The 17,277-nt window shown below is 37.3% G+C and overlaps 1 protein-coding gene across 7 annotated transcripts in view; it reads right to left on the bottom strand.

Annotated features, from left to right (window-relative positions):
• TJP1 (tight junction protein 1) overlaps positions 1-17,277 on the bottom strand; it is a 377,020-nt gene that overhangs the window by 54,940 nt on the left and 304,803 nt on the right. For all 7 annotated transcript variants that reach the window (XM_040493816.1, XM_040493817.1, XM_040493818.1 and 4 more), the window contains 3 exons: positions 8,718-8,842; positions 7,980-8,082; positions 2,548-2,824 (listed from right to left, as the gene is read on the bottom strand). In XM_040493816.1, the coding sequence (XP_040349750.1) occupies positions 2,548-2,824; positions 7,980-8,082; positions 8,718-8,842 (505 nt within the window). The remainder of the gene's footprint in view (positions 1-2,547; positions 2,825-7,979; positions 8,083-8,717; positions 8,843-17,277) is intronic.

The following is a 17,277-nucleotide window of genomic DNA, read 5'->3' as shown; positions in this document are numbered from 1 at the left end:
AAAACTGTCCAGGGACCTGCAAAACCGCAGAATTCTGTGTGTTTGTAAACCAGAACAATGACGACAAGAGCACATCAATAGGAAAAGGAACACTCCTGGCTCTGTCAGGAGAGAGGAAAGGACTCTGCATCTTACTGCATTAAAAAAAAGGTGGGGGGGGGGGACAAAAACAAAAAACCCTAAATTGCAGCTTAACTTAAGGCAAATACACACAGAGTGCTCAAACAGGAAAAGAATCAGGGTGAAAAGAGAAAATGACTTTTCAGGGGATCTAGGCAGTCAAATATATGTGCTTGAGAAATGGTTGTTATATCACAGAAGAATATAGTACAAATGACAAAAATGTCCTTATTCAAGATTAAAAAGTTATAAATAATCAATACAGAGATTACTTCAAAGTAATCCTCACATATTCATCAACTCCAAGTGTTTCCTTGGGTAAATATTAACTATACACCAGGCACTATGGCTAAAAAGCAGCGAATGAGACAGAGGCCCTACACTCTGGCAACAGTCAGTAGGGGCAAATGTAAGTGTGAGGAAGAGTTCATACAAAGGCAATATAGAATTCAGTGTCCAGTACAGAGCCAGAGAGGAAGAAATACTAAAGCAGAAATACTACTAAACCAGAAGGATTAGGGTACACCTGTGAATGTGTATGTGGGGTGGGAGGTAGTAGAGACAGAATGGTTACAAACAAATGTCCCAAAAGGTATGAAGGAACAGTCATAACTGTTAGGGTAGCTAGGACTGAGGAGTAACTAAGAGAGATGTGAAAGAATAACAAATGTCACAGAAGATCCTTTAACTCTATGAAGGTGTCTGCAGAATTGACTGGAAGGGATCCAGAGACTAGTTTCTGAGACTCATTATGTCCACTTAAGAGATGATAGTTATTCACCGCACCAAAAAAAAAAAAAAAAAAAGTATCTCTGAGGTAACTAAGTAAATACATGTCAATGCACGTAAATGCCCGATGTCATAAACTTGACTGTGATCATTTTATAATGTATACATGTATCAAATCATGTTATATACCTTAAATATATATAACTTTATATATTTATATATGTCAATTACACCTCAATAAAGCTGAAAGAAAAAAAGATTACAGTAGCATGGATGAGGGAGGTGGTGGTGACAGTGGAGAAAGGCAGAAGTGGGAGGTTATTTAAGAATGGTATTGAGGAAGTTACGATATATTAACTGGGTACAGGGAAGTGAGGAAAAAAGAGATGTCAAGGATAAGTACAATGTTTTCCATAACTGGCATGAGAAACTGGGTAGATGAGAATATATCTAATGAGCAACTTCATAAGAAAACACAAAAATTTTATGAGGAAGGTAGGAGTTTTGCTTGAGGTGTGTTAAGTCTGAGGGAGCTACGTGAAATACTGAAGTCAATATGCCTAACAGCTGGCACGCACAACTACACAGACTTGGGCTGGAGAAATAAGTTTTGCCATCAGCAGCAGCTAACTGAGACAATGAGCAGATGCAATTGCCTAAAGAGGTTACGCTGAGGGGAAAAAAGATTCTAGAATAGAAATCTATGGAAGATTAAAGGGTAGGATGAGAAGGAGCCTGCAAAGGATACATAAGGGGGTGAGAGATCCAAAAGAACACAGTATTACTGAAGCCAAGAGAAGACGTTATTTCAAAATATAGGAAGTGGTTAACACTATGGAAAATGGTACTGAAAAGGCAAGTAAAATAAAAATTGAAAATTTCTACTGGGTTTATTTAGTTTTAACAGCTTTGGGAGCAAGGTGTAACAGATACCAGGTCAGAGAGGGTTGACGAATGAGTGGCAAAATGAAGTAGAAACAGCAAGGGTAGACAGTTTGAGATGTCCACCACAGAGTGGGGTGGGGAGCAAGAACTAGAAAAAAGGTCTGTCAGGTGCTGGTATAGCAGATCAAAGCAAGCCTACATGATATTCTTAGAACACCTTTTAACCAAAATGATCAGTTACAGATGCTTGCCTGCATTTGAGAGACATGTCCACAGGACGAGGTCACAATCGCATTCATTCTTATCAAATTTGATTAAGTAAGGGGAAGCGGCTAGCTTTGGTTTAAAGAAGTCCTGCATTATACAGAAATGCCCTATCAGGGGTTCCTTCCCCTTAATCTCTTCATTTAAAAAGAAGTCTGCCCCCCTTCCCAAAAAGCCCCAAGATTTCTTCCAATGGTTATGCTACTACTGATCCTAACAGCTAAGTAAAACACTGAAATTCAGCTTGGTACTGGTGTGACATTTGTTAGCATAATTTGTATTTGGCTATTCTAACCACAACAAGAAATTCAAAATCCCAACTACTGGACAATTTACTTGAAGTACGATCTGCTGCACCAAATTAATTCATGAAGAGAAAAGTAGATGATCCCTGAAGCCTGCTATAACGGGATAGGACTTATGGCAACAGGACACAACAATGAAGATAACAAAAGACAACAAACACGAGGATAGGAAAGGGCAGCAATTTCACTCATCAAAATTAGTGTTAACATTTTCATGTGAAAATGATAAGTTGGTAGAGAATACCTTCATTTTTCCGGGATTTCACCAATGTGACTTTGGTGGGTTTGGCAGGCTGACTGGAGGCCACAGATCGCCTATCAGACCGTGGGGACAAACTCCTCTCTCTGCTTGCACTTCTATCCCTTGCCCAACTCTTCTCACTTCTTCTACTGACCAGACCTCCACGGCTGCTTCTCGGATCATGGACCTCCTCATCATAACTATCATCTTCTTTTTCAGATACAGGTTCAGGATCAGGACGACTAACTGGTATCTGAACTTTCTTCTTCCTCCTAATGGTCTACAAATAAAGATTACAAAAAAAGCTGATTGATTTCTACACACTTTTAGTTCTTAAGAGAAAGGAAAATTATGTTTTCATAAATTAATTATGAATCAGAGAGACAAAATACACAAAAAATTGTAAGAAATTACTAGAGAATACATTTCCATAATGGTTATGTTTTCTGCTCTCTTGACAAACAGATCTGTTTAAGAACCAAATTTGGAATAGTGAGCCTAATAAAGTCCTTAGTTACTTAATTTAGAAAGATTGTTTAGGTGTAATAATCACAAGCTTAAAGAGAAACTAGTAATTGTTAGTGATTTGGATAAAGGATGGGGCAGTGTACTCTAATACCATCAAATACACCGTTAGTTGCTACCAAGACCATCGCAAACTTGTAAGCCCAACTTGACTCCTTGAAATTTTCAGAATCCATCAGTATCAAGGCCCACCACTATCCTACTAAAACTCTTAATGGATAAATTTACTATACCTCCTCCACATTAACATTCAACTTCTTAAGTTGGAGCTAATACTTTACCAATATAAACTGTTCAGTTTCTGTATCTCTCCAATTTCTATTGTTGGTATAAATCCCTTCTTCTGGCCTTCTTTCCTCAATGACTGCTATGTGGTTCAATTTTCCCTAGCCATTTATTTCCTTTACTTTCTTCAAGTTCAAGATCTATAAGCATTACCTTCTGATTGTGTGGCCTCTTAATCCCTGGACTGCACTTGACTGTCTCATTCTGGTACACCCTCAATCTCAGCAGAGATCTGCAAGATCTTTTTGGGGAACACTCCTTGATCTACTGACACTTTTCTATGCCCATTTTTTTTATGATTCCTCCATTTTCTGTTCTCTCAGTCCACCAATTCTTTCCTGGTTTCACTTGTGCTGCTCCCAAGTTTGTGTGAGACGTCATGCTGTGGTATTTAAATAACTTTCTTGTGACCTCTCAATCACCTGCCATGACAAACTTCAGTCCTGTATTATCTTTACCTTCAGATGGCTGCATTTCCAAACTTTGCTGATTAGGTCCTCCATAAATTCATTTTACTTTACAGAATTCTTTTGCTTGTCAGTAATCCTTTCCTCCACCTCTTGCCTCTCTATGGAATTTGCTAACACAGGTATTCCAAAACTATTCTTCAAGATCCCAATCACTCAGCCTGACTTACACAGCTCAGTGCCACTTCACATCCCCTATATTCCAGATGGTTTTCAATACCTTATTTATTTAGTCTTCCTTCCTTCAGGGTCCAAAGACCAAGTCGAACCTCTTTCTGTACAAACTAAATTCTCCCAAATGAGTTCTTATTCTTATTCCTACCCACTTCCAAGACTGTCCTCATCAACAACACCCCCTCAGGGTACTTACAACTTTAATCTCTCCCTCAAATTTGTCCTCTACTACTAATCTGCTAATTAATCTTCTATTCCTCTGTCTTGCTATTCATTTCCAAGTTTTCTTATCTCCTCCCTTTCTTCAAAGGGCTGCTGTATCCTTAATAGTGCTTGTTGCTGCCTACTACCACCAAGAGTCATCAGAGATGGCCCTTCTGAGGAAACAACACTGAAGCTGAAGCAGCAGCAAGATGCCTATATGTGGCAAGGTCAGACAGCCAATGCCCTGTTGTGAATGTAGAGAAGGCTGCCTGTCCTTCCACAGCTCAGGCCCTTAGCAAGTAACAGTTACTATAAACATTCCTACCCGACTCTGCGTTTTAGTCTCACCTCTATTTCAATCTCCAACATACTGTTTTAGAAGCAATACTTTTGCTGTATTACTTTAAATCTTCAATTCCTCCCTAGTTATGTACAAACGAAAACAAAGTAACCAGATGAACACTCTGAGCTTTCCATGTCTTCCCCCAAGAGAGTGCCTACCACCTCTCTGGAAATCTACTGTACCTGAAACGCCTCTCATTCTCAGATGTGCATTATGGTTATGATTGAGGGTACTTGTCTATCCTATTAAGATTCAAGTTGTTTAGAGAAGGTCCTTGCCATGCATTTAACTGTACATATAATGAAATATTTGCAACCAGTAAGTGCTTAACTTACTGAAAAATATCTAATCCTGTTACAATTCTCCGTTTATATTATCGTTAATGGTTGTAAACTTACAAGAAGAGATTTAGAAGGTTTGGCAACTATCCTTGATTTTAACACTGAAAACTCTGAAACAAACTTAGGGGGAAATGCCTACTTCAAGACAGTTTAGCTGACATAAAGATTCAAATGTAAAATAAAGCAATGAATTCTATACAAGTACTAGCATAAAATATAGGTTATACACTTTTATAACTGGTAAAAGGTAAAAGGCTTTTATAAGCCTGACACCAAAGGCAGAACCAACCAAGTGAACATCTGACAGACATGACAACATAAAAATGAAAACATTTCAATGTTGAAACAAAGTGATATAAAAACAAACCCCTCCAAAACAATCACAACAACCTACACTCAAAAAAACAAATGGGTACACAATATATGCAATATACATAACAAAAGGCTAATAATCCTAATATATACCACACCCTAGTACAACAATCATCACCATATAAATGCTAAGGAATAAGCAAAGAAGAAACATAAATGGGCAGTATGTACACTACAACATGACCAAACTCATTTGTACTGTAAAATAGTTCATTTGAAATACTACGTCAGTCTGTTTGGCAAAGATTTAAAAAGTGTTGCTGAAATTGGACTCTCAATGCCCTATCATCTTTCTGAAGGGCTGGTGATGCGTGTATCATTCATGCCCTCTGACTGAGAAGCCACTCCCAAGAAGTTATTCCTAAAAAGTAACTGAACAAGTACGCAGAAACACAATGATCTTCAACACAGTATTTTTTTTTTTAATACTTGTGGAAACTGGACACTGAAATGCCCACCAATGAATGGGTTAGGTAAGCACATACACACAGTGAAATGCTACATAACCACATGGAGATACACTGAAGTGCTCACAGACATTATCTCTAGGAGGTGTTTCTGCTCATACACTTCATAATGCTATTTAAAGATGTTCAGAATTTTAGTAAAAATTATACACGCTCACTGTGCCATAAACTACTTCTAACTTCACTTATTGTTAAACTAAACTAGACCTATTTATGATAGTTATATTATCAAAGGACTTCTAACATTTTAGTTTAACAGAAAAGAAACAGTTTATTTAATACCCAGGGAGCTCTTCGTTAATGGAAAGAAAATCACATAAACAACCAACCACCTTAATGTAAGAACACAGGGAGGAAAACAGATCGGTAGATTGGAGAGGAAGGAAGAGGAGCTGATTATTCAGAAATGAAAAAAACAAAACTAAACAAAGCAAAAACAATGTATATAATGACCTTGAGGTTCTGGTTCTGGCTGGGGATGCGTCAAGAGTTTAGAAAGACACCTCACAATGAAAGACCACATTGTAAGACACTGGGGTTTTATTCTGCCTCTCCAAGTCACGTAGCTAAGTCCAATCAGAGCAAAATCCATCCTTGAGCTGCCCCAAATCCTTTTCCTATTTCAAATACACTACAGGTTTTGGACCTACTTCTCGTAAAATGATTTCTATGGGGAGAAGTCTATAGTGCAGAAATACAACTTTCTTAGATGCATTATCAATGTGGAATATGTATATTGAATATTTTGCATGGTGAACAAAACAGCTCAACATTTCAGAGGAACAGAGCTTAAAACGTTGAGGTTACAGGTGAAGCTCACAACTCAGATACAGGAAGAAAACACCCAATTTACCTAAGGTGCTCACCTTTGAATATGCAGTTGAAAAATACTGAAAAATAGTAACAATGTTCAACATCAGCAGCTAAGGCAAGAATGCTAAAACTTACTCAATTTATAAAAATTAGCAATTTGCTTCTATAAATATTACAATCTCATGTTATAAAAACTTTAAAAACTCTACCACACACTAGCCAGTAAGTATATGAAGTGTGATTTAAAAATAACACTGTAAGTGTAAAAATACGACTACAATGAAGTTGTGAAAATATATACCCAAAAGAAGATGTCTGTCATTTGGAATGCAGTAACTAAATAGTGGGTCTACTGCAATCTGAGAAAACTCTCACCTCATCAGCAAAGATACTGCTGCAGAAATAAACCATATGGCACAGCAGCCTAGACGATGGAAGAGGGCTTAGCAACTGTGAAGTGCACAGTCTCAGGGAATACACCTCCTAGCTCTCACCCAATCCCCAAAGTCAAAACAGGGCAGGCCTTCCCCTCACTTCCAGCCCTCTCCCTTCTGTTGGGTCCACTGTGGTTCTGAGTGTCTGCTGGGAAGTAGCAAAGTTCTCAACAGACAAGGCAGGACAATCCATCTAGCTGCCTACCCAGCCTCCTCCTCCTGTTCTTTATACCTGAACTAAGGGCTTAAAGCAGTGCCTTAATAAGTCCTTTCAGAGGCTAGATGGGCAGAATGGGGGAAGGAGCAAAGTGGGTAAAGTAGCTACTGTGTTCCTAAACATGGATATGATTTTAAACAGAACTGTTACATTAAATCTATGCTGTGCCACATCTGCTTAGTTTTAACTGTGATTTGAGACCAGTTATCAAGAGTTAACTGAACTTAAAAAAAAAAAAAAAAGTGGACTTAGAGAAATAATGAAATAGAAGAAAGATTCTAGCTATATACTAAAACAGTAACATTAAAATGCACCCTCAACAACTCTACAAAGAAAATCTTACCACTTTCTCTCTCCTCAAACTGTATCACAGTAACAAGGAAAGTGGTTGATGATGTATGTGTTCAAGGGACAATGTAAAACTTGCCCATTAAACAAATCCTGTAACAGAAAACAGGGCTAAATATTTCAAACAGACTATATGCCAAGATTCAGTCTAACTTTAGAACTTAAAAGAGAAGGGAACATTAAGCCATAAAGAGGTGACCTTTCACCTTTCAATCACTGCCTTTCTTTTTCAATCGAAAAAAAATCCTAGTATCTAAACTTTGAGAAAATATATTTTCTGTGATAAAACATACCACCAGTATTAGAAGAAACACTTTTGTAAGCTAACTTTATAAGTACTGATCCAGTTTTCGTTTTCTTAAAGGGGAAAGAGGAATTCAAACACCAGAAACATTTCAATGATAAAACTGATACTCTTACTAAAGTAAAGGTAAAAGATACTTACAATTTTTGCATTCTTCCCACTTTTTCTTAGTTGCTGAACAGCAAAAGCATGTTCAACATTATCCATTGAAACTCCATTAACCATTGCAACTCGGTCATTTTCCCTAAGGAAAAAAAGGCCACCAAAATTACATATTAGAAAAAAACATACAGACAGGTTTACGAATATACTTTCAAGATGGACAGTTCCACAATTTTGTGGATACTTTCAGAAAATGTTACAATAATGTCAAATGATTTACTTTCCCATCTCCTACAACAACATTTAGGAAGTCACTAATCACAGGTCATTAATGTTTTTTAAATCTTTTGTTTTTACATAAGAGTAAACAGGTACCACAATACAAAAAATGATTTTTGGTAGTACAATTACAGGGCATAGCTGGAAAAGTTACTCCCTTTTAAAAAATAAAGTCCTTCTCACTCCAATTTTCTTTCAATCCTGATTATATGCTCACTTTTTGCTAGCTGGTAATCTTTTGCCTCTCTTTCTCTTGCTTATCTTAACTGAAAAAAAAGGACAAGATTAAGGGTAAGAGGTTCCTGAAGGCTAAATTCCACGCCAAACTGCGTAGCAAGTTTTTTTTTCACCATTTTTATTTTTACAGTGACTGGCTTTCTGTTTATGATAGACATAAATGGCAATATATATTAAAGAATGCACTAGCGCTATGTGCCAGTGACCAAGGGTAGGAACGGTGCTTGTAACATAGGCACCCAAAAGAGCAAATGCACTTACTGTAGCTGTCCTTCAGCAGGTCCCCCTTTCAGGACATCTGAGATTACTATTGATGTTTCCCCACTCTGAAAATGAGGGTTATCTCTTCCACCAGATATTGCAATTCCAAATCCAAATCCAGGAGCCTAAGGTAATAATTATAGGAAAACAATGCCAGTACGAAAAATAACTATTCATTCTATCACACTCTATAATCTAAAAAAGTTTAGATATAAAAATTACAATCTTGGGGCGCCTGGGTGGCGCAGTCGGTTAAGCGTCCGACTTCAGCCAGGTCACGATCTCGCGGTCCGTGAGTTCGAGCCCCGCGTCGGGCTCTGGGCTGATGGCTCAGAGCCTGGAGCCTGTTTCCGATTCTGTGTCTCCCTCTCTCTGACCCTCCCCCGTTCATGCTCTGTCTCTCTCTGTCCCAAAAATAAATAAACGTTGAAAAAAAAAATTAAAAAAAAAAAAATTACAATCTTTTTTTTTAAATTTTTTTTTAACATTTATTTATTTTTGAGACAGAGAGAGACAGAGCATGAACGGGGGAGGGGCAGAGAGAGAGGGAGACACAGAATCAGAAGCAGGCTCCAGGCTCTGAGCCATCAGCCCAGAGCCCGACGCGGGGCTCGAACTCACGGACCGCGAGATCGTGACCTGAGCGGAAGTCGGACGCTCAACCGACTGAGCCACCCAGGCGCCCCTAAAAATTACAATCTTATTACACCTTACACCTATGATCCAAACACTTGGGTAGATTCATATCAGAATGATCTATCCTGGTATGGGAATGCATGTTCTAATAAATGCTGGACATAAAAGAATATTAAAAACTGACAATTACATGAGTGCTTTTTAAGTACTAAAATACATTTAAAAATTCTCAACACTGAAATCCTGGAATTTATTTTTGATTATCAAAAGGGTTCCTGAAGGTATTGGCAGTATACTAGTGTGACCATCACAAACACTGGCAACTAACTTATAGAATAAACAATTAGTATAAACATCTGATGCCATTTTGTATAATAAATCAACACCTGTGAAAATCAAATATGTTATTTCACCTTCCCTAAATTATGCTAAAAATATCTTTAGGAAGTAGTACATTATAATCATGTCTTACATGCACATTGCATATAACAGAAAGTAGAACCATATCAAACCTTTTAAAATGTTTTTAATTAAAGGAAATAACACATGACATACTTCTAAATGAACTGAAAATCTTAGTCACAATGACTAAAGCCATACCAATACAAAAAAGAAATTCAAAATATTTCCAAGTTATTAAAAAATTAACTAATCTTAAAGAAATCCACACCATTCCCTTGAAATTAAATGAAGTATTCAGAGTTGTCTAAAGAAACATCAAATATTTTCCTAGGGTTCCAGAATCACTAAAGCAGAGGAGTATGTTTTCATATAACACTGTATTACACTATGTACTACAATCTAAACCACCTGAGGAGACAGGCTATCTAGTCCACAAGAGAGGAGACTATATCCACCACAGACTAGGTATATGTCATGACCTCCCCCCCTTCCTACCCCAAAGCCTACTGAAGTAACAAGAACGAAAAAAGAAAAACTCCTTAAAAAAGAATAAACACCAGTAATTCCACTTGTAGGTATATACCCCCCCAAAATGAAAACATATACCCATACAAAGACTTAAACCCAAATGTTCATAGCCTCATCATTTATAATAGCCAAAAAGGGAAAAACAACCCAAATATCCATCAACATGGATAATGTTGATTTATCCAAATGAATAAAAATGTGTACATCCATACAATGGAATAGTATTTGCAGTAAAAGGAAATGAAGTAGTAGCACATGCTGTGAGAGAAGCCAATCACAAAAGACCATATACAGTATAATTCCATTCACAAGAAATGTTCAGAAAAGACAAATTCAAATCTGTACGTGGTGTTGTCTAAAACAAGGGATGGGAAAGGATGGAGAGACTGGGCAGTAATAGCTTATGGTACAGTATTTCTTTTTTAGGATAATAAAAATACTGAAGGAATGACTGGTGATGGTCATACAACTCTGTGAATATACTAAGAACCATCAAATTGTATGCTTTAAAGGGTGAGTTGGATGGTATGCAAATTATATTGCAATAAAGCTAATGCAAAAAATGGTTAATGCTAAAAAAAAAAAAAAAAACAAACAGGAAAACATCTAGCTAGCCAAAAACAATGGCATCTGTCTGAATCTGTCTCCTTATATATCTTCCCAAAATAATATAAGAACAAATCACTACACAAAACCATTCCCTTATTATAACTTGAAGACAATATCCAAATTTCAAAACAGCCAGAAACAGGCCTAAAATTTCAAAAATAAATGATTAGCATGAAACACCTGTTAGCACAGCATTAGAAATATAAGAAACTACTTTACAGAACAAATTCAAATACATCTGAAAACCTACACGAACCAGACAATTCCCTAGGGAAATACACAATTATTGAAATGACTCCATCAGAAATTAAAAATGCAATTTAAACAATGTAATTTCTGGAGAAGAAATAGAGAACATTATGAGGGAATTATCCCACAAAAAAAGCACCAGGAACAAGATGATTTCATAGGAGAATTCCACCAACTTCATGGAAGAATTCATAAGAGAATTCATAGGATGATTTCATAGAATTCATAGCCTCAAAGCTCCACATAACTCGTCCAGAGCACTGAAAATGAAGGAAAGCTTCTATACTCTTTTTAAAAAGCAACTAGAATACTGGTATCTAACTCTGATAGTGACTGTCCATAAAGACAGAGCCCCACTACAAATATTAAAGCCCAACATGATTTATGTATATCTATCTATACAAAAAGTATTAAGCCAAAAAAGAGCAAACAGGGGGCATATAAATACTCCATGACAAAGGGATTTATTATAGGAATGCAAGATTGATATATAAGGAAATTCGCTGGTATCATATATCCTATTATTAAATTTCAATGGAAAAAATTTTTATGATTATATCCAAAGATCCTGAAAAGGACTTTGACAAAATCCAACATTCACTAATAAGAAATTTTAAAAAATGAAAGAAAATGCATTCAATTGTAACATGTTGCTTTTTAGTAAATTACATGAAGAAATCCAGTTTCATATACATATGTAATTTAAAAAAGGAAGAGTTATTTTAGTAGCCCTTTTAGGTAATTATGGATATTGTTTGATCTTAAACCAAAACTTGGTATCAGTTTCTTAACAGTCGCAATGCACAATCTGAATACCAATAAATATTTTGTACTGTTACATGAATATCCATTGGCCAGTTTTACACTTTCAATGGATATTTCACCCATCATGATTTTATAACAGGATGCCTTAGTCATTTGAAAAGTACTTAAAGCAAATTATTCTTCTGCTTTTTTTTTGTTTCTCCTTGGAAGAGGCTCAGACTAATCTTTTTTTTTTTTTTTTTTAATGTTTATTTCTGAGACAGAGACAGAGCATGAGTGGGTGGGGGGGGGGGGGGCAGAGAGAGAGAGAGGGAGACACAGAATCCAAAGCAGGCTCTAGGCTCCGAGCTGTCAGCACAGAGCCTGATGCCGGGCTCGAACTCACAAACCGTGAGATCATGACCCGAGCCAAAGTCAGTCGCTCAACCGACTGAGCCACCCAGGCGCCCCTAATCTTTTATTCTATGTACTTTTATATTGTTCATTTACATCTTGCTTGGTAATTCTTTCATTTAAAAATTAAAAAAAACACAAAAAATTATAAAGAAATGCTGAAAATATCAGGAACTTTCGATGAGAAAAGAGATGAGAAGATATTTTCCTTAAGGTTTTACTTGTGAGCCAGTCTAAGTGTAGTTTTTGGCTGCAGTGAACCAGGGTCGAAAACCTGGCCTGTACCACTGCTTCTGTGCAGCTCCAGCACTTAGTAAGGCAGGGAATTCCTGGATTAGTGCTTGCTACAGTTCATTTAATGATTACCCAGATGTCTGTGATCCCCAAATCTGGCTGGGGATGAGAATCATTTGAGAACAGTTTCAAAGTGCTTGCTGATGTACAACCCCCCACCTCATACCAATTAAATAAAACCGGAAGAGGGGAGCTGGCAAGCATTTTTTAAAAAGTGATTCTAATGGACAACCAGGGCTGAGAACCCCAGCCTTAAATGGTTTGTGAACTTCAGACCAGGTTGGTAATCAAGAACCTTCAAAGCTCTCTGAGGTACCTGGGTGGTTTGGTTGGTTAAGTGTCCGACTTCTGATTTTGGCTCAGGTCCTGATCTCATAGTTCATGAGATGGATCCCCACATCAGGCTCTGTGATGACAGCATGGAACCTTCTTGGTTCCTCTCTGCCCCTCCCCTGCTCGGGCATGTGCATTCTCCCTCTCTCTCAAAATAAATAAATTAAGAAAAAAAATTCAAAGGTTTCAACTATCCCACACTTCCCCTTCCCTCTACCTTCACCATTGTCTTATTTGACCTTCTCAATAGGTTTCTTACCTCCACCTACTTACAATTTACCTTCCCTCATGTTTGAAGGGTTATCATTTTTTTAAAGTTTATTTATTTTGAGAGAGAGAAAGAGAGAATGCATGTCAGCATGAGAAGGGGGAGGGGAAGAAGGAGGAGGAGAGAGAGAGAGAGAGAGAAAGAATGAATGCCAAGCAGTCTCTGTACAGATAGTATAGAGCCCAACGTAGGGCTCAATTCTACAAACCGTGAGACCATGACCTGAGCCAAAATCAAGAGGTGGACGCTTAACCAATGGAACCACCCAGACATCCATGAAGAGTTACCATTGTAAAACAATCTAATCCTGTCATTCCATTGGCCATAGGTTCAAATTCTTTAGTATGAAGCATTGTGAAATACAACTCCAACTTGCTTCCCAGCACCCTAGTCTTTGGTCTAAACACACAGAACCACAAATACCTGCTTAAGCATGCCATACATTAGCAAACTCTATTTTGTATCTCCTCTCTACACCTAGGATTCCTTTAGCATCTCATCAGTCTTGCAAGTTTCAGTTCATTAAAATCCAAGTTTGGTGTCATCCCATTCATAAAACCAAACCACTTTTCCACTAGTAGAAGAGATATACACTTCTACTTAACAAATGGCACTGTAAAAAGCCTGGGGTATCAAGGCCCAGACTGGGAGGGATTCACATACTCATGTACATATTCCAGCTAAGAACAACCCTGCAAGGGCCTAACACAAAGTGATTTGTCAACAATAACAAACTAGGGACTCAGCTGGTTAAGCGTCTGACTTCAGCTCAGGTGAGTTTAAGCCCTGTGTTGGGCTCTGTGCTGACAGCTCAGAGCCTGGAGCCTGGTTCGGATTCTGTGTCTCCCTCTCTCTCTGCCCCTCCCCTGTTCGTTCTCGGTCTCTCTCAAAAATAAATCAACATTAAAAAAAATTAAAAAAAAAACAATAACAAACTAAAACAAGTATACGATTAATTATTCAATTTAATTTTAATTAAATTCCCCTTTATAGAAAGCTGTCTTTTTTTAAACTAGCACTAATTTGAGCATTAGCAGCTCAGATTTCTAGAAAAATAAACAGCCATAGTATCATGGATTCTGAACCTTCCTGAATTCTCAAATAAAAACAAGCAGGGCAACTGCATGATAAATAAACAAACAAACAAAAAAACCACAGACATTTACAACAAATCCAGGTAACCAATAAATGCTCTTCAGGTATAAAACACAAGCAGTCAGGGCTGAGCAACCAGCTATGAGACTTGTGTGTTCCCAATACCTACGTGGAAGGAAAGCCATACAGTGTCTGACATACCTAAGACCTGAAGAACCCCCAAATAACTGATAGGTATTCTTCACTGGAAAGAATGGCAGAACAATTTGAGAACAGCAGTGGAAACTGGGAGGGATTTCCCCTGCTCTAATAGTGGGTGAAAGCAAGGAATCAGGCAGCAGAGCCTGAATCAACTGGAGCAGTGTGACCCCTAGGAATTCTCAACACTGACCTATCAGGCCTTTCTGGACAGGGCCCAACATTGTGGAGAAACTTTTGGCAGTGCAATCAAAGTTGGGCGGGACAGGAATAACAGAGACAAAAGAGAAGGTCCAGATAAAAGTGTGCAAAAGGCAAATAGATAGGAAATGTCAGAAAGCAGCAGTAAGGTTTTTTGGCTGACATACATGCAAGTACGTGTACAAACACACACAGGAAAACAGCCAATTTCTAAAGAACTCAAAAGAACTAATTTTATATAAAATGAGCAAAAAAAAGTTAACAGGATCAAATCCCTTACAAAATTACTATAAATATAGTGAGTAGCAGAATAATATCCCTACAGAAAAGGGAAGCATGCCAGAATGAGTGTTCAAAAAAAGAGGAAAAAACGACCAAAACTGTTACTATTAAAAAACTAAAAGGCATAAGGAAAATAGGTAAGGCATAGAAAGAACATAAATAAGAATTAGAAAAACTCAAAAATGAGTTGACAGAATTCAAGAGCTAATTTATAAATTTGAAAGTCATTTTTGATAGGAACACAAGACCAAATAAATACTGTAAGAGAAAAAGAAAGCAAAAACAGAGAAATCTTTTTAAAACCAAAAAAGAAATGAGGCATAAGATTTTTTTTAAAATTCTGAAAGAAAGTAAGTATTGCAAGATAGGCAATAGAGATACAACATATGTACAGCGGGAGTCCCTAAAAAACTAAACCAAAGTAAAGGAAAAGAACAATAAAACCAGTAAAAAACAAAAACAAAAACAAACAAAACTTAACCAATACTATTATTTTTTTTTTCAACATTTATTTATTTTTTGGGACAGAGAGAGACAGAGCATGAACGGGGGAGGGGCAGAGAGAGAGAGGGAGACACAGAATCGGAAACAGGCTCCAGGCTCTGAGCCATCAGCCCAGAGCCCGACACGGGGCTCGAACTCACAGACCGCGAGATCGTGACCTGGCTGAAGTCGGACGCTCAACCGACTGCGCCACCCAGGCGCCCCTATTATTTTTTTAATTAAACTACATACTCAAAGGATGCACACTGCTGTAGATATGAGAGTTATCTGAGAGTATCAATTCAAAAAGACTAACACCAAAGATCTACCCAAATAAAATGATTATATTTTAAGGAAAAAGACTCTCTGACATCTAGGCAAAAAAAGCTCCTAATTTATAAAGAAACTTAGATTATCATCACACTTGGATAGCAAAATGTTATGCCAAAGATAACACAGTTAAAATACTCAAAGGAAACATGGGGTGCCTGGGTGGCCCAGTCAGTTAAACGTCAGACTTCAACTCAGGTCATGATCTCACTGTTTGTGAGTTCGAGCCCCGCGTCAGGCTCTGTGCTGACAGCTCAGAGCCTGGAGCCTGCTTTGGATTCTGTCTCCCTCTCTCTCTGTTCCTCCTCCTCTTGTGCTCTGTCTCTGAAAAATGAATAAACATTCAAAAAAATTTTTTTAATAAAATAAAATACTCAAAGGAAACAGTAAGCCAAGGATTTTACATCCACTAGAATGGACAGAATGGAAAGCATAAAAGGCACACATGAGCTAATAAACATGCAAAAACAGAGAATACCGTTTTCATGATCTTCCTTAAGAATCTAATAGAAAATGACTTTCTGACAATCAAAATAAGAGACACACAGAGAGCACTGGTGACAAGCATTAAATATATACTTACTTCTAAGATTAAATGAGGATTAAGGGGTGAAAGGATTAAAGTATGTAATAGCTATATGAGCTACATATAGTAAAAATCTTTTTTTTTAAATGGGGAGAAGAATAAGGATAGCATGTGTAAAAATTTTTAGCATTGTGTTCAGTAATCAAAATTGCCAGTGGCAGAATGATTATTCTTCTTCACAATCATATGCTCTGTACTGGACTTACTAAATGACTAACATGGTTGCCTTCCCAAGGGATTTTCAAAAGAAATGCAAATTAGTCCATTTTTTTCTCTTGTATTTTTACAATAAACACTTTGTAGGTGTGCCCAAAGATAGCTGACTTTTACACGCTTACATGAGAAAATGTCCAGATAATGTTTTTTATTATGGTGGTGAGGGAAGGGATTAAAGAGAATACATACAATCTCATGTATTTGTGCACACACATATACAGTTACAGCTTTTGGATGGAAGAGAATCAAAGAATTGTACTTTCACCATATTTTATCCTTTTGAGACCATAAGCACCCATGAGCAGCAATAGCTTAAATGTTTCTATCTTTGCCTGGTAGGGAAACTGAATTTATGATAAGAGGCCTGAAATCTGTTCAGTTTCTTGTCCAGTTTTACTGAACATTAACCATGCCCATTCCTTTATATATCATTATGACTGCTTTTGCCTTGAGTAGTTGCAACAGGGATCCTATCTATGGCCCACAACGCTGAAATAATTTACTATCTGTCCCTTTACAGAAAAGGTTTGCCCAGTCATGTGTATTAAAGCATTTTTTGATTCCTTAAAAAAAAGGGAGGTGAGGGGAGGAGTAGTTCCTAAAAGTTGACTTAGCTGTAGAAACATCTGGATAATCTCTTTTCCAAACATTCTTCTCTGTTCTCTTTAAAAAAAATTTTTAATGTTTATTTA

The sequence above is a fragment of the Herpailurus yagouaroundi genome, unplaced genomic scaffold (genome assembly GCF_014898765.1).
Source record: "Herpailurus yagouaroundi ecotype Mexico unplaced genomic scaffold, PumYag 185, whole genome shotgun sequence".
In the NCBI taxonomy this organism is placed as follows: domain Eukaryota; kingdom Metazoa; phylum Chordata; class Mammalia; order Carnivora; family Felidae; genus Herpailurus; species Herpailurus yagouaroundi.
Note: the sequence above shows the minus strand (reverse complement) of the source record. Positions and strands in the feature narration are given on the sequence as shown.